The sequence below is a fragment of the Emydura macquarii genome, unplaced genomic scaffold (genome assembly GCF_026122565.2).
Source record: "Emydura macquarii macquarii isolate MOO-44397 ecotype Brisbane River unplaced genomic scaffold, CSIRO-AGI_Emac_v2 contig_1363, whole genome shotgun sequence".
NCBI classification, from domain to species: Eukaryota; Metazoa; Chordata; order Testudines; family Chelidae; genus Emydura; species Emydura macquarii.
In genome coordinates, this window is record NW_027131500.1 from 7103387 (window position 1) to 7125138 (window position 21752).

Here is a 21752-nt window from a genome sequence, read left to right on the forward strand (position 1 = left end):
TGTTAGGGTAATGCAGTGTCTGTGTAGACATTGTGTTCCTTACATCAGCTGTCATTCTTGTCAATCTCTCTGGAGCTGTGAAATTGACAAAAAAGCTGAGCAACGAGAGCCCAGCTGCCCCTTGTTCCCTTGGAGAGTTGGGTGGCTGGACTCCACCCCTGGCTTGAAGCCAGGGTGAGAAGCCCAGGTGGTGGACTCTGCTCCCAGTAGGAAACAGGGAGCTGGAGGGTGGGCAGCCCACCAGAAGTCCAGGAGCCTATGGGGAGGTCGTGCTCCTGGCAGGGAGCTGACAGCAGAACTACCAGATGGAGCTCTCAGCTCCCCACACTGCCCTCTTAGGTCAGTGGAGATGCTCCTGGTGAGGACGCGCTCCACCAACCCAAGGAGTGTAGTGTGGACATCAGTAGTTACTGTGGTGGCTGTAAGTAACATAGGTCAACTTATCTTTGTAGTGTAGTTTTACTGCTAGGTTCTTTATTACTTTGTGCACAGGTGTTTTTAATTCCTGATTAGTAATCGGATTTTGATCTATATGATTAAGATACCCTTGTAACAGCATGTCAGCCACATACCTTTTCTTTTGAGGGAGATATACATTTAATGTGATACAGTGGTAAATACAGCACTTCCTTTTTCTGTGCAACAAAATTTAGTCTTAAATTAGCAGGATTGTCTAAAACAAAGACGCCTGTATCTCTGGTTATTCACGGGGCTTTTGTTTAGTGACAGTCTTCATGCTATGAAAATGAATCTGTGTCAAGTTTTGCTCTTAGACTATATTAATTACAGGCTGCAGGGGTTTGAACATCACAATGTCCTTTGGTCCCAGAATTGTTCATAAACTATTTTATTGGATTAAAATGTTTCTTGGACTGAATGACTTTTGTGTCTAAAAGTAGGCACCGTAGTGAGGCGGTGTGGTCTTCCTCTGAGCCAGAAGGGGAGAGACGGCTGACACCCGACTACAGTCACACACTTATATATTCCTTTTTCAATTATTATATGCAGCCCTTTGGCTTTCTATAAGCATGTGCAAATAAAAATGGAATGACTATAAAATACAATTGATTCAATGTCAACTAGAGGATGCAACAACAAGCCATCCCCATATACCACCTTCAGAAAATGCCTATCTAAATAAAAAGGCCTTTCTGACTGCCCTGAAGGTCAAATAAACCCTTTTTCTCTCTCAATAGCTGAGGAAAAGCAGGGCCAGATTAAAATACAAAGACCCAGATTTTAGGTGCCTAAAGATACAGATAGGTGCATGGTGGTATTTTCAAAAGCACGTAGGCTCCAAATTCTCCCTGAAATCTATGACTCTGTGTGTGCTAGGAGAAAAAAGAGGTCAGTGGGCTCAGCCTGCCCATCTGCCTATCCAAAGCAAATACATCCCAGTTTACAGATTAAATATTGGGGTCTTCTTGCTGCCACCCAATCTCTCAGTGGGGCAGAATGCGACCCTGTTGCTGTCCCACTGCTCTCAGTGAGAGGGGGGACCTCTGTTGCCGCTTGTGTGTATGTGCGCCCTCACACCACTGCTCCTTCTTCTCTGGGAAGAGAGCACCACCTCCACCACTCCAAATGGGAGGTGGAAGTAGATGTGCCTGAGAGCCTAGACTGCTTTAATTAAGCCCTGGATGAGAGTATTCCACAGGCAAAGACTCTCTGAGGACACTCTGCCTCCACCCCCTTATATTTAAGTACTGAGTGCCTAAACTAATCTCATACCCTGGAATGGGACATGAGGAAAGAGGCAGTTTCTAAGATAGCCAGACCTAAACCATATAGAGATCAAAACCATCATTCTGAATTGCAACCAAAAGTGAACCAGAAGCCAGGCAGACATAGGAAATCAGACGCAATACACTCCATGTGTGTAATGAGTCTAAATAAGTTAATTTTTGGTATGTCAGCACTGACTAGACCTTTCCAGGTTTGCAGAATAAAATCTATTAATTTGTGTTTATTGCTCTGGGAGTCAATTTAGCTTGGACACTGGTAAAATATTGGTACCCCACCACTAGGATTGGGAAGTCTGCTTCTGTGTAATCTGTGTGTGTGTTCTTGAAGTAGCAAGGACAAGAATTGGCAATATTTCAACACTATACTGGTGAATATTACACACTTACAATATGTTTATTTCCAGTCCACATATCATGCTTCTTGCGACTCCATTTTTAATGCAGTGCTGACAAAAATGGAAAGCAGAATGTGAGTTTTTCCTCCTCATTTTTTCTAGTATCTGCTGTGCCACACGCCCTTTTGTATAGATCTCCCAAGTGATTTTTCTTGTTAGATATTTCCAAATAGGAGGCACAAAATGCATCATTTTCCATCCTGTCTCATTTGCAGTGTTTAGGTAACAAGAGGCTCTCCGTTCTACTCCCTCTTATACTTCTGGATTTTCCCACCAGATAGCATAGTTGTGGAATCATGCTTTTTTTTGACCACCTCTCTTCTTGCAGAGCTTGCCATGTGTTATAAACAGTATTTTCATTAGCTGCTGCAGTGTTAAGTTGCTTGCCTTAATACAGGCACAGCCTGCCAGGCACTATCACATACATTGCCTGTGATTGTTGTTCTCTTTTGTACTTTCTGTTATTTGACAGATATTTTTTTTTGGTCAGCCATACTGGACAAATGCTTTCTTTTGCTTTCAAATTAATTGTGTTATGAATGTGGCTTTCACACGGTGCATAGCATTTATCCTTGGTGTGTAAGTTTGATCAATAAGTAATTTCGTGATCAAAATGTTTTCTGAAAATGTGATTGTGTAATATATTTCCAAAGCTTGTCTTTCTATGGGAGCTACTATACTTTTTCCATGGGTTGTGCCTTCCTATTATAGACATAAAAATAATTGAACTGTTAACTCTATCTTCCCTGGGTTTCAGAGAGATTCTCCTCTGAATGTACAAATGTACAATTGTAGCTGTCTGCATAATAACTCCGTTGTTCATCAGACGAATGTGAGTTTTGCCGACCCCCATCTTTTGCTCGTATTTGACAGGCCTATCTTTATAGTAGAAGTTAGCTGTCTTATTCAGTCTCTTTTATCAACCAGATTATTTACTCCCACAAATGTAGACGGCAATATTATAGACTCAGCTGCTTGCATAGTAGTCACGCTTTCTGCCCCATTTAGATTCTAGTCTATATGTCTGCGGACTCTTACCTTCCTTTAACTTCCCCAATGGCTGCAAGAGCAGCAAACTGTTTTTCCTCTCTAGCTCATCCTTACCATGACCAAGATCTTGCCACTGACTCCTGCAATGGCAGATTCCTTATTTCCCTTGTGGCTACTGTAGTATTTACCTGTTAGTAACAAGTAGCAATATTCCATGGCTGTGTATGTTCCATATGATTATATGATAGTGAAAAAGGGCAAAGTTGAGTTCTTTTCTAAAGGAAAAAGTGTAGGGATTTATACAACAGATGAAGTTATTTAATCAAACCAAAGAAGCTGCATCATGTAGATTACCAAAGGTGGTACCGTCAAGACCAGAAATAGAATAGACGGAGGTGGATACATGAAGATTGAAGATTTTTGGTAGCAAGAAAAGGAAGAAGGGAATTTTAGAGATTGTGTACAAACAAATCTTTGAAAAGTACAAAAACTAATATGAATAACAAAGCTGTCATGGAATTAAGGAGAAATTACTCACTGGTAATTCAGTTTACGCGATTCTCTCCTCTTCTCTTATGCTGCAGAAGTTTCCAGATAGTCAGCATTATGGTGCCATATTCCTGGAAGCAAGAAGGAAACTTAAAGGTTGATTCCAAAGCCCTTCGCTAAATTAAAGTGAAACCTTTCCAACCTTTGTATATCTGATACTCCACAAGAGAGAGAGGGAGGCAGGCTGAAAGAAGAGGGACTCCAACAAACTGAATTATCAATGTATACTTTTACCTGTGGTGTTCATCCTCTTTTTCATTCCAGATAGTCAAAGGATATAGCAAGCAGACCAGTAAGGCGGTGAGGGTACCGGAGAGGTGACTTGCAGAATTGTATGGATTAAATTTATCTCCATTGTCTATGTCCTCCAAGCATTGTGTAATGAGCGGGCCTCAAATTGGCCTGGGTTGCTGTGGGTCATTCTTTCAGGATCCCCTCTTGTTCTCAAGAATCTCAGATTTCATGTATGTGAAAAAGTCTGTAGACATTATAGTTGTGAAGAAAATCTTGACAATGTGAAATGTATGTAGATGATGCAGAGGTGTCTGACTGAGTTTGTAGGAATGCTGAAACAGCTCAGATTTCCAAGGCTAATCATTTAAGTGCCCATATTGTTAACTTGCATGGTTTACTGAAGCATGTAAGGGAAGAGGGAGGATCATATTGTGAACATCTGCATAACTTATTCTGAGGGCTCCATGAGAGGGTACTGCTTAACAGAGTATTTCTACTATTTCCACCCCCTAATTTCACCAATGGAATCAAATGACCAGGAGGGAGGAGCAGTGATTAGCGAAGCATCTGAGCCCTGACTAAAGGGGAACCAATTCCACAGTGCCCACCTCGCTGAGGGGAAGCCAAGATGAGTGTAGTCTAGGAAAGTTTGAAAGAGTAGCCCACTTCTCTTCCGACCCTAGCCTCATTGTTGTGCTTCATTTTAGAAGCCCTGCAGGCTTCTAGCGTGGGCACCTCTCAATCCAGGAGGTATAAATAACCATCCTAGAGTGCCTTTCACTGTCAGGGGTGTAGTCTTGTCTATATGTGGAAAACTTCCTGACAGTGAAAGATATAGACTGTGGAACAGACTCCCCAGGAAAGTGGTGTTTACTTCACAACTTGGAGATAAAACACTAGACAAAACACTATAAGGACCAACCCTGCATGGGCAGGGGAATGGTCATGAGGACTGAAGAGGTCTTGTGGATCTCTTAACTTGAGTGGATAAAAGCATCCCGAAGAAATGTATTATACAAATGGTATGGGAAAGAAGCAATATATCTCATTTGAGGGAGGTGTCCAGCAGAGTGCCTCAGGAATCCATTGTAAATCCAGATTTATTTGTCTGCTTTGCATTTTAAAGAGTAGATAATTATATACACAGAATGTTGCAAACAGCACTCAGAACAGAGAGGTTGGAAGAAGAGATAGGAGATAAAATGAGAAACAGGAAAGTGTAAGTTTATACATTAGGGTAAAAACAATCCAAAACACAGTTTCAAAGGAAGTGAGATACTTTGAAAGCACTAATGATTAAAAAAAAAATCCTTTGTGGAGGACAGCGATTTAGATAAGTATTCACATTGCTATGGAGCAGCAAATAAAACCTGTGCTCTTTGACTGCAGAAGCAGAGACATCGCATTTTTCACTAGGGAACCATATAAGGCCCAACTTCTAAACCGTTAGACCACTTTTTACCAACTCAGTTTGTTCTATTGATTAGAATATCTACAAAACAAAATTTGAACAAAAATCCAGTTAGCCGTTTGAATTATATGTGCACAATATTTCTGATCAGAACGTAAGTAGTATATGTTTTTTAAACAATACACAGAGAACTCAAAGAAGCTGAACAGATTTTGGTGGCCCTCTAAAGAAAAAAATGACCACATTTTCATAGACATCAAGGATAGAAAAGTTCAACCCAAAGGAAATATTAGAAAAATGTAAAAAGGAACTGTAAAAAAAGAGTCAGAATGGAAGTTGCATTTAGCCATAACAATAACAGCTGCTACCACTCTAGAAAGTATATAGTGTTTCTTTAGTTAATATTTAATAGCATAGATCAGAAGGGTAGAATCCCCAGATTTCTATAAGGGACTGTTACACCTTCCCAAGGTAAAGCTATTGGGAGTTAGCCATTTGTCATATTACAGAGATCTGAACAATTCTTAACCTTTGAAATTTCACATTTCCTTTCACCGCTTGCTATTAACTTTTTATAGATTTTTTTAGATATGAATATAAATTGTTATATGTGAATTAATTAGAATTATTATAGAAATGAGAGATTGATCTTGGCTATTACTGATTAACCCATTATTAATGGAATATACAGACCAATCTTCTCATTTCCTTACTCTTGCAAGCAATTGGTAGTAGGAAGGCAAGCCAAGAAGAATCAATCGAATGACAGCAGTAATGTAGTATGAAATATATTAGTGTTCCAACAAGGAAAGGACTAATCTAGGAGCTGTGCCTGAGCATGTTACATAGCAGAGAAAGAGAAAAGATAAATGTGGCTTTGTAGAAGTCAATAATGAAAGACAGATGAGAACAGGAGCTGTGGTGGTAGTGGTATATCAGGCAAAAAATTTTGGAAGAATATCTTTGCTGTGAGTTATAGTTCTTTCAGTAGGGTATCAATATTTTGATATCAGTGTTCTCAATCATCAAACACAGCACCACAGTGTTTTTGGAGTGCAGATATTTAACTGCTTATATTTCACTTTTACTTGTGCACAAGAGTGAAAGCACAGAAATGAGCTGTGAAGATGCTGGAAGCTAGTGGGGAAGGAACTGGGATTATTTTATTTAGGTGACTGTGGGGAGAGATGTGGAGATGGAAGTCTAGTTGTTGTGGCCTACTAAATCAAATCTTTCTTGAACCTTAATTTAGATTTTACTGTGCTTTAAAAAAAGGGTGTGCCCTCTGGATGCTAAGAAGGGAAAAACATCTCTCTCTATCTTTTTCTTTCTTTTTTGGAGCATTGTTTGATTTTTTTTAAGTTATAAAAGCATCTTGCTCCATTTAATATATAGTGGTGGGAAAGAATTCTTGATGTATTTGAAGTGAATAATCATCACATTGATTTACATGGGATTTATTGGTTTTCCGTTATATCTAAAAATAAGAAGATATGATGTAGAAAGTGATTGCGCTCCTTGTTCTGAATTACTCCCTAAAGGACTCTTTCAGTATTTAGATTCTCATTGATGGAGTAACATTTGTGGTTTGTCAATGCTATTGTTATTCTACATTTATATTATGGTAGCATCTAAAGGCCAATGAATTCCACTGTGTTAAGTGACTAGGTAGCTAAAGATTAATACCCAGAGAACTACTTTTAAGTGTACTACAGTATTTAAGCAGTAAATATCACAACAGGAATTTAACACTTAGGAATAGCACAATTCATGTAATAAGCCTCTGAAACTTGACTGATCTGTAATTGAGTTTAAAGGAGTCTTACTGCTGTAGCTTACATCATTCATGCGCCTTCTAGCTCCATGGGGTGTAAGTTAATTTATTTTTATTTAGTTATTCATTTATATTTAAAATAACAAAGAAATCTATCCAAAGCTCGAGGCACCTAAACACAATTAATCATGCAACAAATATAATTAAATTAAATCTTAGCAGCATTAAAATCAATTCCACAGGAACTCTGCTGTCCAGCCATCTGCCCTCTTCCTCTAAGAAGCATATCCTCAGCCTTCTCCAGAGACCCTATTAAACAGGTGTCTTTTGTAGCATGTCCAGAAAATCACCAGATTTGGGCTATTTCAGACCAGAGGTAAGCAAATTCCAGAGACCCAAAGTCCTCACAGAGAAAGCCCTGCCAGTCACCTCCTTTCTTTTATAATGAGGGGATGATTAAAGGATTAGAAAACATGCCTTATAGTGATCGATTCAAAGGGTTCAATCTGTTTATTTTAACAAAGGTGAGGTCAAAGGTGACTTAACAGTCCAAAAGTATCTACAGAGGGAACAAATATTGAATATGGGCTCCCCAGTCTAGCAGAGAATGGGATAACATGATCCAATGACTGGAAGTTGAAGCTAGACAAATTCAAACTCTAAATAAGGTGTACATTTTTAACAATAGAGTAATACATCATTGGAACAATTTACCAGAGATTGTGCTGGATTCTCCATCTGACCATTTTAAAATGAATATTGGATGTTTATCCGAAAGATATGCTTTATGAATCCAGCTCGATGTGGTTAGCAGGGGCTGATCACAGCTGTGGGATTATGGCATAGGGAGAGAGGCGATTCCTCAAGTAGGCTGATCCCAGGCCATTTATGGCTTTATAGCTCATAACCGATGCCTTAAACTCTACACGGAGACCAATGAACAACCAGAAGCAATGGGCTCATGTGCTCCCAGAGAGAGACCTTTTTCAATAAGTGAGCCCCTCAGTTCTGCACTAGCTTCAGTCTCTGAATGGTTTTAATGGCTGTAGCCCCCATGTAGAGCACATCCTGAGGTAACAGCAGCACTGATAGTTGCAAGCTCCACATCACAACCTCTTGGTCAGACACAGATTGTAAAAAATTGATTGGATTACTGCTGTAATATGATAGTGAAACAGCAGCTGGGAATCTAAAATCATGCCTAAATTAACTAATGGCAGATATCTGTCCCTTCCACCATTTTCTTCAGCTGCTTCCTCTAACCCACTATCACCACCTGAGCCTTCTCTAGGTTGAGCTTCAGTCATCCTACTCCCATCTGTGCCCCCATCTTGACTAGATGCTGGCTGAGATGCTGAACTGCATGATTTGAATCAGATGAGATAAAGACATACAACTGAGTGTCATCCACATATTAAAAACACCAACTCCCCTACTGCCTTACTAACTCTTTCATCAGCCCCATGTACATATTGAATAGGAGCAGTGACAAGATGGCATCCTGCATCACCTGACACATGAGAGCTCTTCAGGAAGAGGAGCGCTAGCCCACAAATACCCATTGAGGTGTCTGAAAGAAAAGAACAAAGCCACTGTAGACCAGCCCCATCCACTCCCACCAGGGTCCAGAGGCGAGTCAGCAACATCCCATTATCAACAATATCAAAGGCAGCTGATCGATCTAATACATATACACTTGATCATCTATTGCCAGGAGGAGGTCATTGACCAATATGATGAATCTCTGAACCATAGCCAGGCCTATATCCTGATTTATAAGAGTCAAGGAGATCGAAGTCATTCAAGTATTGTGAGAGTTCTCTCACCACAACAAAGAGGTAATGCAGGTTGATAATTAGCAAGATGGTCAGTGTCCAGTGATGACTTCTTAACCAAAGGCCACTCCCTTACTTTGTTCAAAGCAGCAGGCTGTCTGTCCTCTCTAAGAGGTGTTGACAATCTCCACAAATAAGGGATCCAGTATTTCCCAACTGGTCTTCACCACCAAGGAAAGACATGGATACAAAGCATGGGTTGTGGAGGAAGTTTCCCACCATCACCAGGCAGCATCAATTGGCTGAAATTCTAACAGAGAAAAGGAAGCCCTTGTTCTCTCAAGATCTTGCTCTGCCATCACAAAAGCAGACAGCCGATCCTTAATCTGATCGATCTAAAGTTAAAGTAGTCACTTCTTTACTTCATTTTACACATTATTGCACTTTCTTTTAAATTTCTTTCTTGCTGTACTCCTTTATTCTGGCACATTGATGTGTGTGCTACACCAATGTAGACCTCTTGAGTCAGTGGGCCAAATTCAGAGGTCATGTAAAGGGTAGAATGTGTGGAGATTGTTTGTAAATGTGTGTGAATCCAGAGGAAGTCTAAGAAGGTGTAATGCACATACCGAGGGGGCCAGAATAAAGTGTCAGTTACATAACTGTAAACACCCTCAGGAGTTTCCTTACGCTCAGTCACCTCTGATCTTGTCCTTTGTGTCTAAGCACTTTGTTTATACAGTGGGCAACAATACCATCACACAATAAAATGGCTGGAGTTGCAACTTTAATCTAAGTTTACAAGCCAGACCTTTGCACTATGGTAACAAAATCTTTTGAATTTGATTTTTCTCTCTCTAGCTCCAAAGCACCAGAGAAATAAACATGAAGTATTTCTTTAGGGGATTTTTAAAAATTAAATATTCATAACAAAAACACAGAGTTCTCAAAAACTATATTTACTTTTCATGTGACCAGCTATGCACGATACAAAAAATACAATGGGCGAAATCCTGACCCCACTGTAGTTAATGGGAGTTTTGCCCTTGATTTCAGTGAGGCCAGGATTTTGCCCAATTTATTCATTGTGGGAGCGGTTTTATTGAAGTATTCAGGGGTCGGTGTATGTACAGATAAAATATATCCTCATTTGCAACCTTCTCTAGCAGCTCTTGAAAACAAATTCCATAATTACTTTAATAGAAATCACTATAGAACTTCAATAGAGAAAAGATACTGAATTTCTTAGCTTAATAATCCATTATTTAGGAAAGCCACTGATAAAATACACAATGCTTGACAACTCCAGTGGCAAGGGTCCGCTTCTGCTGGTGAATGTGGAGACCTAAGCTGTCAATCTCTGCAAAATTTGTTTAATTTTTTATAAAAATTAAAATTCTCACCCTTCCAGTTAACATTCCACAAGTGAACAAAGTGTAAATTGGTACATTATTGTGTTTGTGAATCTGCAGACTGATTTCTCCACTGCTGTTCATGACTGTGCCAGGAAGCGGTAGTAAAATTAACAAGGCTTGTGTCCCTTTTGATGTTGCTGTTCACAGCCCCACAGTTAGCAGTGAAACTGTCAAGGATCATGTCAATCACAGTCATACTGGGGGAGAGGCTGAGGAGTAGAGAAAAACCCCTTTTTTTCTGTAGCCAGCAGGCTTTGGAGTAGAAGCAACAGAATGAGCCTTCTCTCTTTTAGTATCTAGAAAATTCTAGACCTTCAGTTTAATATTTAGAATGCCATTTATTAAACACCTAGTCAGAGACTGATGAGAAAGATGGAACCTTCAAGCAGATTCCCGGAACATCACCCTAGTAGAAATCCTAGCAGCCTTCCTAGCAGTTGGAGGTGACAGTAGGGGCTGGGACATCATCAGAATGTTGCCCCCTGAATCCTGAACAGGGGGCCACAACCCTTAGCTTGTATGCACACCTATTAATAGCTTTAGTTCTCTGGTTAGTAGCTGTCTGGTAATTTTTTCAAGATCTGATCATGAAATTAGAATTTAGGAAAACACTACATCATGGACTTTTGCATTTTACTTATGAACATAAAATGCAATGAAATGAAAGCCTTAAGGAAACTTTATTATATTATGTTTGTCTCCTTCCAATGATAAATGTGCTAGCCTAGAGGAGCTATTTTCTCTTCTAACACAATACATAGTGTGCTAAAGGAACAAATATGGTGCTTTTAAAGATTCAGTACTTTTATTTCATGTCATTTCTTCCTTTGACTTGTCATGTAGCAGAACTTCTGGAAAGATCTCTAGAAGAAAGAAAGAAGACTTTATAACAGAGAAAATTCACTAATAAATATTTTGGTTACTAACTCGTAGTTCACACAAGTCTATCCTGTAATTTCTAAATTCCACTCTATTTTAGAAAGAGCATATTAATTACCATTTTATATGTTAGCTGATCATTGTTTTAGGCTTTGTTTACACACCGCTGGACTTGTATTACCCATGCCAATGCAGTTTGGTTCTATGGTTGCCATCTAGCTGAAACCACCATGAAGGACAATTGCCCATTAAAAATGGTTTTAACAGAGCTGCAGATCTGTGGGATGTCCAAAGACCTTCATAGACGTTAGCATTGTGCACACTCTTGCATGCAATCTGAAAAATGTACTTGATCTTTCATGTTTTCCTGGTTCTACAATCTTAATTGGAGCATGTCATGGGCCCAGGGGTCCTTCAGTTGAAAGAACTCAGGCAACAAGGAAGAAAAAATAAAGCAGAAGTTTTTGTTTGGTTTTAGAATAAACACAGTTCTAAAGTTCCCAGGGTTAAGGTAGGCAAACATTTCTCTTTCTTTCTTTTGTTCTTTCGTCTTTCTTTCTAACAACATCTCATTCCTTTTTTCTTCAGTATGGAGGGAAACAAAACACATTAATGATTGTTTTTAAAAGGAGCCTCTTTACGAACAAACATCTACCCTGACTATTGGGAGGCAGTAGCTCTCCTGACATCTTGCTCCTCATACTCTATAGCCCAGGCTGACTTTTTGGGAGGCTAATGGGCACCATTTGCTTCTGAATGCTGCACTTTAACCCTTGCATCTTGGAACAAATTCCTAGCCTGGCTTCTTGACCCAGGCCAGAGGCTGGTCAAATACCCTGTCACAGAGCAGCAAATCCAGTTACACTTTCAATAAAAATTGTCACTGATTTTCAGTAGGGCTTAGCCTTGCCTTAACTTGTGCCTGTGTTAACATCTTCATGAATAGCTGAAAGATTCCTGCATCTCTGTGTGCAGAATGAGCGCAGGAATGCAGGCCGGTATATGAAAATTGGGCAATATTGTTCTAAAATATAATTAATATAAGAGATGTGGTCCTACTGATTAAATTATAGTACATTTAACTACATGAACTGAGGTGTTAACATATAAATAACTTTGCTTTATGCTTTTTAAGAACACTTCCTTTCTCATTTTTGAGGTCCCAGAAAGTGACTTTTAAAGGGGACCAAAACACATTGCTATTTCTTGCAAGATTAGAAAACTTCAACACAGGAGATGTTTTTACCACTAAATTGAAATTTTAAAATAAGATTTAAATTGAAAAGCTATTCTAAAAAGGAAACAAATGTGCATAGAATATTCTTTGTAATTTCTTGCTCCTAGTTTAAAAAATAGCAATAAAACTGTTTACCTTGATAATAAATTAAGAACATCTTTTGCTTTTTAGTCTGGAATTCAAAGCTCTTAAATGCCACTATGTTGCCAAATAATTACTTGTTAATGAATTCCTGGGGTTGGACCAAATGTTGTCTCCTCAGCTTTAACACTATTGGTGTAGTGTGGAGGGAGAAAGAGTAGACCACTGGCAGAAATAATCCATTTCCACAATGCTTCGGTGCTTAAGTCAGAGCCATAATTCTCACTTTTCTCACTTGGTGTCATTCTTGAATTCTTTGGGACAAATTCAGAGGTGATTCAATACAAATCGGTATGTCAAACTTACTGGACATTACTAAGTGTTGTTGTTACACACTGAAGAAAGTTGTTGAAAGAAGATAACCAGTAGGAGGGTGTAAAGAAGATGTAAGATAGAAAGTACACTGGGGCTTGCTCTTTCACCTTCTTGCTCCTAATAATTGTTTTTACTGCTACAATCCAGCTTTCCACCTCAGCATGCTGCTTACACTCACAACTTACACCGCCATTTATATCACATAAGAATGGTCATACTGGGTCAGACCAATGGTCCATCTAGACCAGTATCCTGTCTCCTAACAGTGGCCAATGCCAGGTGCTGCAGAGGGAATGAACAGAACAGGTAATCATCAAGTGATCCATCCCATCGCCCATTCCCAGCTTCTGGCAAACAGGCTCTCTATTTGTTCTGCATAATCAGGAATTTGTACTTTCAGAAAGCCTTTGAAAAGGTCTCTCACCAAAGAAGTCTGCAAAGAGTTACAAAGGGATTTCACAGAATTGAGTGACTGGGCAACAAAATGGAAAATGAAATTCAATATTGATAAATGCAAAGTAATGCATGTTGGAAAACACAATCTCAACTATGCATACAAAATGATGGGATCTCAATTAGTTGGTACCACTCAAGAAAGGGATCTCGGAGTCATTGTGAAAACATCCACTCAATATGCATCAGCAAAAAAGCTAACAGAATGTTAAGAACCATTATGAAAGGGATAGATCATGAGACAGAAAATATCATAATGCTACTATATAAATCCATGGTACACCCACATCTTGAATAAGTTCTTGTCACCTCATCTCAAAATAGATATATTAGAATTGGAAAAGGTACAGAGAAGGGCAATAAAATGATTAAGGTATGAAACAGCTTCCATATGAGGACAGATTAAAAAGACTGGGACTTTTCAGTTGGGAAAAGAGACGACTAAGGGAGGATCTGATAAAAATCTATAAAATCATGACTGGTGTGGAGAAAGTGAATAAGGACATGTTAGTTACTCTTTCACATAACACATGAACCAGGGTTCATTCAATGAAATTATCAGGCAGCAGGTTTAAAGCAAACAAAAGGAAGTACTTCTTCACACAATACAGAGTCGACCTGTGGAACTCATTACCAGGAGATGTTGTGAAGGCCAAAACTACAACAGGATTAAAAAAGAATTAGATGAGTTCATGGAGGATAGGTCCATCAATGGCCATTAGCCAAGATGGTCAGAGATCCAACCCCTCTCTGGGTGGCCCTTGCCTCTCTGGACCAGGAGCTGGAAATGGATGACAGGAGATGGATCACTCAATGATTGCCTCTTCGGTTCATTCCCCCTGAAGCACCTAGCATTAACCACTGTTGGAAGACAGGATACTGAGCTAAATGGATCGTTTTTCTGACCCAATATGGCCATGTTTATGTTTTTATGAACTGTGGAGGAAAGTCTGTTTTACTTCATTTTTGATCAAAATAGGGACACCATCCTTTCAAGGTTCTGGAGTTCTTTTTTGATTCTTCATTATCTTTTGGTCTTTCATCAGTTCATTTAGTAGAGGAAAAGTAAGAAACAGACTCTACTCATGGTGGGCCAGGTTTGTCTATGGTGTAAGCATACTGCTTCTTAGATGATACTCAACTCTACATCTAGCCATGTTTAGTTTCCTTTTATTATAATAAAATGGACAGGAATGTATCCACAGTGTTACAGAGATATAAAGTCCACATACTGGCTATTTATATTTGGGGTTTTAAAATGATTATCAGATGCAAGAGAACTTTCTTTAGAGAAACCAGAAAACATGTTGCTATTTTTCTCATTGCTTTTATGTTCTAGCTTTTTCCTTGATTGTGGGGAAGATCATCCAACATTACTTATTTTTGTTGCTCCCTCTAAGATTCAGTGTTCAATATACATTGTAGTGATTCGGGCTCTAGGCTGTGATTAGGACTGTGGAACTCTTTCAGAAACAAGTTAAAAATTTTTAGTTCCTCAGTATTCAGTAGCACTGCAAAATCTTGATCCATATCCATTTCTGAAGCCACAAAAGTTTGGGTGTTTGGCTCCCGTGTTGAAATGCAGGTTCAGTGATTGTTTTCCTGGTCTTTACAAAGGTTGCTTTTTCAGTACAAAAGAAGAAAAGGGCAATCATTAATGGAATTCTGTACTAGTTGTGTGAGATTGTCAGCACTATGACACTGAAACACACTCACTGCTTCTAGATGTTACATGTGCCAACATGGGATCTAGATCTTAAGTCAGAGTTCAGTGATTGCTATAGATTCACAGCTAGAATTTTAAATTGCTCTGCTCTAGAAACTGGAGGTTAAAAAAATAGCACTCAGAGAACACATTGCTTCAACGTAGTTTACAATACATGCTTCAGTGCTTTACCTAGTGATAGAGAGACATTTTCCAGTTTATTTAGAATGGGAAAGCCCCTTGTACTAGTTTTGACTCCAGGCTTGCAAACATGTATGAGAGGTGCCTCATTGATCTGATCCAATACACATTGAAGTCAGTGAGATGCTTTGCTTGTAATGACAAGTGATTAATCTTAACTACGGCCCAAAACATGGCTTGAACTCACAAGGTGGCATAGAGTCATATGTGGGCACAAGGAGCCCCCTTACATTCCTTCATCAGTTATTTGCACGAGAGCCACTACATCCTCTGCTCCCACAGGTGGGTGGGGGGAGAGGAGGAGTAGAGAGCTGGCTCTGCACTGTCCCCATGGTGCCCAGTGAGGTAGTTGCCCCAGGACATCATGTGATGTATGGTGGATCAGGTATAGACCTGGTGTAGTGGGGAGCTCTGGAGCCATAATCTCACTCCTGGGCTGCTCCAGGGCCAGCACAATAGCGCACTGCCCCTTACTCTGGGCCAATCACAAACTGACTGTCTAACACAAAGAAAGTAATGGGACTTTCGAACAACAAAAGACAAAACTAAAAATGCTTCAGACATTTTGGTTCTGTATTTGTGATGGAATATTGTTCTGATTTCAGAATTTTTTTAATGTTCTGCTGTTTTTGTTTTTCTTTCTCCTTTGAATTTGTTATAGTTTATTATGCTGACATACATCTTCATGTTGGCCTGGCTTGGGGTTACAGCTTTCACCTCTCTGCCTGTTTACATGTACTTCAATCTGTGGACCATTTGCCGAAATACCACCTTAGTGGAAGGGGTTAATCTCTGCTTGGACCTTCGTCAGTTTGGTAGGTGAATGATGGATGCTAAATATGAATCGAGACTTCAGACCCAGTTAACAAAGCAGCCTTTTTAAAATATTTGTTTGGAATGTTATCTGCAAACCCTTGATGCTTCCAAAATTTTGTCTAACATCTTACAGGTAGGTACAGAATATGTATTTCGTTCCGACCAATGAAAACAGTAAAAAGAAAATATTACAGTTTTTTCCCCTTGCTATATTCTACCATTTCAATGGTGTGCAGATTTAAGACACATCAGTTAAATTCATAACCATCACTAAAATTGGAGTTATTGCAAAGAACATTGAAAATAATGAAATCATGCAAAAAGGCTGAGAGAAACTAGAAAGATGAACAGGAAATAAGAATATGACAGTCAGCCAGGAAAAATTCAACTTGCTACATATAAGGAAAACAATATGAAACACAGATATACAGTAGGGGATGGGGTATTGGAAAGCAGTAATACCAAAAAAGACTTACTGTAGGGGCAGCAATAGACAGAAAATTAGCAATAAGCTTGCAATGCAATACAGCATAAAAACATAATGTTGATCTGTATACACAGTGGTATCACTTATTATTTGGAAACGAATACCATCTTGGTGATAATGGCAGTAGTGAGTCTGCGGCTGGAAAACTGCATCTAATTCTGGTCAGTTTAGGCAGATGGCAACAACTGGAGTGTATTCACAGAAGAGCAACCTAAGATAAAGGAGATGAAAGAGATAAGCTATAAGGAGAAGTTGAGACTGAAATAAGGAGGGAGACAGTGCTGAAGTGGGCAATGGTAAACATCTGCAGGTATTAGAATGGCATAGATGACAAGGAAGGAGAGGCACAGCTTTAAACTGAGTACATTCTTAAGTCATTCCCTTGCCATGTCTCAGTATCCCTTCTCTGACTGGGAGGAGACAGGCGCATGGTTCTTGTGCTTTGCAAGGAGAATATCTGTACTCTGCCTGCCTTAGTCTCTGCTTAGTCTGTTCTAAACCTCTTCCTGTTGCTCTTTTGCCTATCTGTTACAAACCAGATGGAAACTGTAAGGATTGTATAAACAAAATACAGATGCAAACATTAACAAAACAAAAGTCCCAGACAGCATTTGCAGAGATAAACATTGATCTTTAAATGTCTTTCAAATAACTTATCTTTTGGGGAGCAAAATAAGACTAGCTGTTAGTCTTAGCAGTAGTGGAAGAAAGAGAGTGCCTTAATATCATTCAGGCAACAGGTCTATTTCCAAATCTGGAAGAAATAGACTTGATGATTCCGTGGATTGCTCTTTTCCATTTCTGACTGTTTTGATTCAATAATAGCTAGTCTTATTTTGCTCCCCAAAATATAAGTTATTTGAGAGACATTCAATATTTATCTCTGGAAATGCTGTCTGGGGCATTTGTTTCATTAATGTTTGCATCTGTATTTTATTTATATAATCCTTCCAGTTTCCATCTGGTCTGTAAGTCCTGCAAAAAAAAAAAACCCACTGATCCCACACAGGGAAGGCTCTTTTCCAAAGTAATACAGTTGTTTTCAACAGGCTAATCTATGATTTAGTATCTTGTCGCGTGCTAAAGTGAACAGTACAACAGGCTTCTTGTTTCCATCACTGGCAGCAGCTACATTCATTATCAACAGATGATTACCTCTGGGTAACATACTTTTATAGCCTCTAACAGACGCTTTGCACCAGGCAAGCAAATTTGGATCGTGACTCTGGTACATTCCTCAGCATAAGGGTAGAGAATGTTTTCAAATGTGCCAGCAGACCTAATATGCGCAGTGGATGAAAGTTATTTTCCAACACATGAATACCCGTTAGTTGGAATTAATCAAATCCAATATGAAAATTTAAAAAATGGGTTGAGGAATCATTCTGTGTGTTGTTTCTATTCAAACTGTTATCTAAAGGGTAACATATCAGCTTCATGACAATGAGAGAGAGTAATTGAAGACCTAAGAGGTTGTTTTCTTTGTTGTGTAAAATATGAGCCACAGTTGGTTTCTTCTACCTAACAGCCAAGAATTTAGATTCCCCAGCTCAGCTGAACAAATCTACTGAATACTTTGCATACTAAATCTAGTTCGTATTTTATGTACTTCAGGTATTGTAACTATTGGAGAGGAAAAGAAGATTTGCACCACGTCTGAAAATTTTCTGAGGATGTGTGAATCTACTGAGGTGAGTAAATGGGCCAAGTTTTTTTGCCAAATCCGTAACAGTCATTTTGGTAAGAAGTAACTGGCACATATGGTTTCCTCTTACACTTTAATCATAGGCAAAGTGATAGAATGAAGGCACAAGGAAAAAATTCAGTTCTTTGCTTTTTCCCTAGCAAACATACTCAATCAGCATAGTTTCTTCAGATATTATTTTTGTAATTACATTTTGATTTTTTGGTTTAAAAAACCAATATTCCATTAAACCTTCAACATTTTAATTCGAGATTTTACTGAGGCTTAATGCATCTGCTACATGGTGAGAAGAAAGTATGAAAAACACTAGTGTCCTTATGTTAGAAAGTCAGACAGCACAAGGAGTTGGAAGAAATTATGTTTATATTGTAACAGTAATGTTTTTAAACTCATTGGACCGTTTTTCCCCACTCATGTAGGAGCCTATAACTCCAATTACTTTGATGGAGCTATGCACTTTGTTTTTTCCATAAAGAAAGACCGTGTTTTTTAGTTCAGATTATTATTTTAGATCAAAGAAAACAACATGAACAAACAAAAGTAATGTCTCCATAAATGAATACACTGGCTAAAATCCTGCCCCTTCTGAAATCAATAGGAGTTTTGTCATAGACTTTAATGGGCCAGGATTTCACCCAGTATGTGTAAATCTCTTTAGTTACAGGCTACAGCAACTGTGAAAACAAAATGGCTGGAGTTTCTGCACCCACACAGAGTTATTAGAAATTTTCAAGGGTAGTACACTGAAAATAAAAGCACTATAGTTTCATAGCTACCTACACCATGCCAACAGTGAATTTGGTCAAACATATTACTGAAATCATTAACTTCTGCAGAACAATGGCAGCAGAAAAGTAGTTATTTGCTCTGTCAGATGTTAACTTTTTGTTTCGTTGCCATGTAGAGTTATCACTATGAAATGTGTTTTCTTTGTCCCCTTTACAGCTAAACATGACATTCCATTTGTTCATTGTGGCACTTGCTGGAGCTGGAGCAGCAGTCATTGCTATGGTAAGCTATCAGAGACACTGCCCCTGATCATACAGCCACATCTAAATCACTGACCTACCCTGCTCATACATTACTGTCAATAGTAGAATTAGTAGCCAGAAAATACATTCAATTACTACTAGAAGAAAGAAGGCATGTGAATTTAAAGGGATACTGTTAACTAAGTTTTTTTTTTTAATTATTAATTTAAAAATGCTATTTTATGATACAGCCTCCTTTAAACAGCATATGCTGGTTTTTTAATATAAAAAATCCTTTAAATATCTGTTCCCTTGCTGTGTTTAGAAGGGTTTCTTGGGAAAACCCCAGACCCAAACCACTGAACTTTTTCTTCCTCATGCCCTGCTCTGTGTGCACATACCTGTCTACCGTCTCTTCCTTTTCATTTTCAGCTATGCTGCTGATGTTAATAATAAACACCCTTTTGCAGAAATTGAGGAAGAGCTTGACCATGAGCTCTTAGATTTTGTCTGGGAGGAAATATTGCCATTTTTGCCAGTGAACATTGTTTATTGATATGAACATGTTAGCATTTTCCCAAAAAATATAACATAATTCATTCCAAAATTATCTCTACAGTATGCTATTTTTGTCATGAAGTATGTGTGTGTGTTCTACATCCCTTGCCCTTCATCTGCCTTGGCTAGTTAGATTGTAACGTCTTTGGGGGTGGGGACCTGTCTGCTATTCTGAGTCTGTACAGTGCCTAGCACAGTGGGGGCTTGGGGCACCACTGCAATAAACATGATTAATAATTAGGCTTGGGAGAATTCAATTTTTATATTTTTACCATTTTCAACAGATAATATCAATGTTTATTTTTAAGCATTTTTAAAAGATATTTATTGATTTAAATGTTCAAAGTTGCAGGCATTATGGGGGGAGGCAATGTGGAGTGATCAGACAATAATTATTTAATGACAGTAGACACTGAGATTCAAAAAGTTAAAGCTTTATCACTGTTAAAACATGAATTGTCAACATGACCTGTCACATTGCCTTAAATCAAACTCTAAGAAGTTCTTAAGCAGCATTTCTCATACTTTACCTATCTATAAATTTTCATTTTCATAGATGGAAATATTTTTTCATCAGTTTGTGCATGTACAGTGAAATCAACGTTTATTGACATTTACTAATAAAAATCTAATCCTATTAATCTAGTCCAAGTTTATTAAGAATAATGCTTTTTAGTGATTATTTTTTCACCTATGAAAACTATTTTTCATTTACACCAAACCAGTTCATTATTAAACTGTTCATCACTACATTGCATCATTACACTCTTCATCACTAAACTGTTCATCACTACAAATTGAAGATGTACTTTTTTTGTCATTTCAGTGGTAGTGATTTTCTTTTCACACAATCCTAACACTATAAAGTATTTTATCCTTGTTCCACTGTTCAAGTCTGCTGCAGAGAGAGGAGTATGATCTAGTGGACTGAACTAGTAAACTTGTTGCGCAAATCAACTTCTGTGCCTCAGTTTCTACATCTACAATACAGGACATTTTGCTACATCTGCTGCTGTGACAGAGTAGCATGGAGATTAATTAATGTTTAAAAATATATTTAATTGCTTCAAGATGAAAAGTACTGTGTCGGTATTTTATATTACACTAATGGATTTAATTGATTTACTCTCAGCTCTTCCAAAAGCAGACTTTTCTGCATCAAGAAGAAACAGTAGCCAGAATATTAATGCCATAACATTTTAAAGAGAAAATTATATTTCCACTGCATTGCTGCTCTAAGCTATATTTTCTAGTGATGGGAAATTCTTAAAAGGATCCTTATTGTTAGTTGAACTTTTGAATACTTCTCTGAACTAAACACTTAGCACTTGCCTATTGTTTTATATTTTCCAAGCACTGTGTAAAAGTTAACTAATTCATATTTACAATATCCTTGGGAAATAGGGAAGTAGTTTTAGTCTGAGGCTGCACAGTGAATTTGTGGCAGAGAAGGTTTGAACTTAGGCATTTTTGGCTCCCAGCCTTTGTACTCAATTCCTTAGAGGGAATGCTGCTTTATCCAAACCACCAATTTTGCCCTATTGTCGATCATCATTTAGACTCCCCACTTGCATAAAACAAGCCTCAAATCCCATATCTTTGTTTTCTCCACACATTTTTTGGTGGCAGGAGCCGTAGTGGGGGTTGTCCTGCCTTCTGCCCCATGGCACATATCTTCCTGTAAAAGGGGAGATGTCCCATAGGCATGCAGCATAGCCTGAGAAATAAATAGAAAGGAAGGCACAGAGCAGCTCCAAACATAGGAAGGACAGAGCATCAATGGGGTCCTGCAGAGAGATTGCTAGGTCCCACCATAGCGCAATAGTCCCAGTGGGAGCTGGGACATATCTGACCCTGAAATGAAGTTCAGGTTATGTTTGGGGAGTGGATGACTTCTCAGTCCTTCCCAAACCAATTTAACCATCTCTGATAATAGCCCCTCTATGCTGCTGTGTCAATCACACAGAACACACACCACTTCTGAATTAGTTACTCC

General features: G+C 38.6%; 1 protein-coding gene across 3 annotated transcripts in view; it reads left to right on the forward strand.

Moving 5' to 3' along the window:
• Positions 1-21752, forward strand: part of GPM6A (glycoprotein M6A) — a 301542-nt gene that overhangs the window by 272729 nt on the left and 7061 nt on the right. For all 3 annotated transcript variants that reach the window (XM_067551709.1, XM_067551707.1, XM_067551708.1), the window contains 3 exons: positions 15881-16034; positions 18137-18213; positions 19173-19238. In XM_067551709.1, the coding sequence (XP_067407810.1) occupies positions 15881-16034; positions 18137-18213; positions 19173-19238 (297 nt within the window). The remainder of the gene's footprint in view (positions 1-15880; positions 16035-18136; positions 18214-19172; positions 19239-21752) is intronic.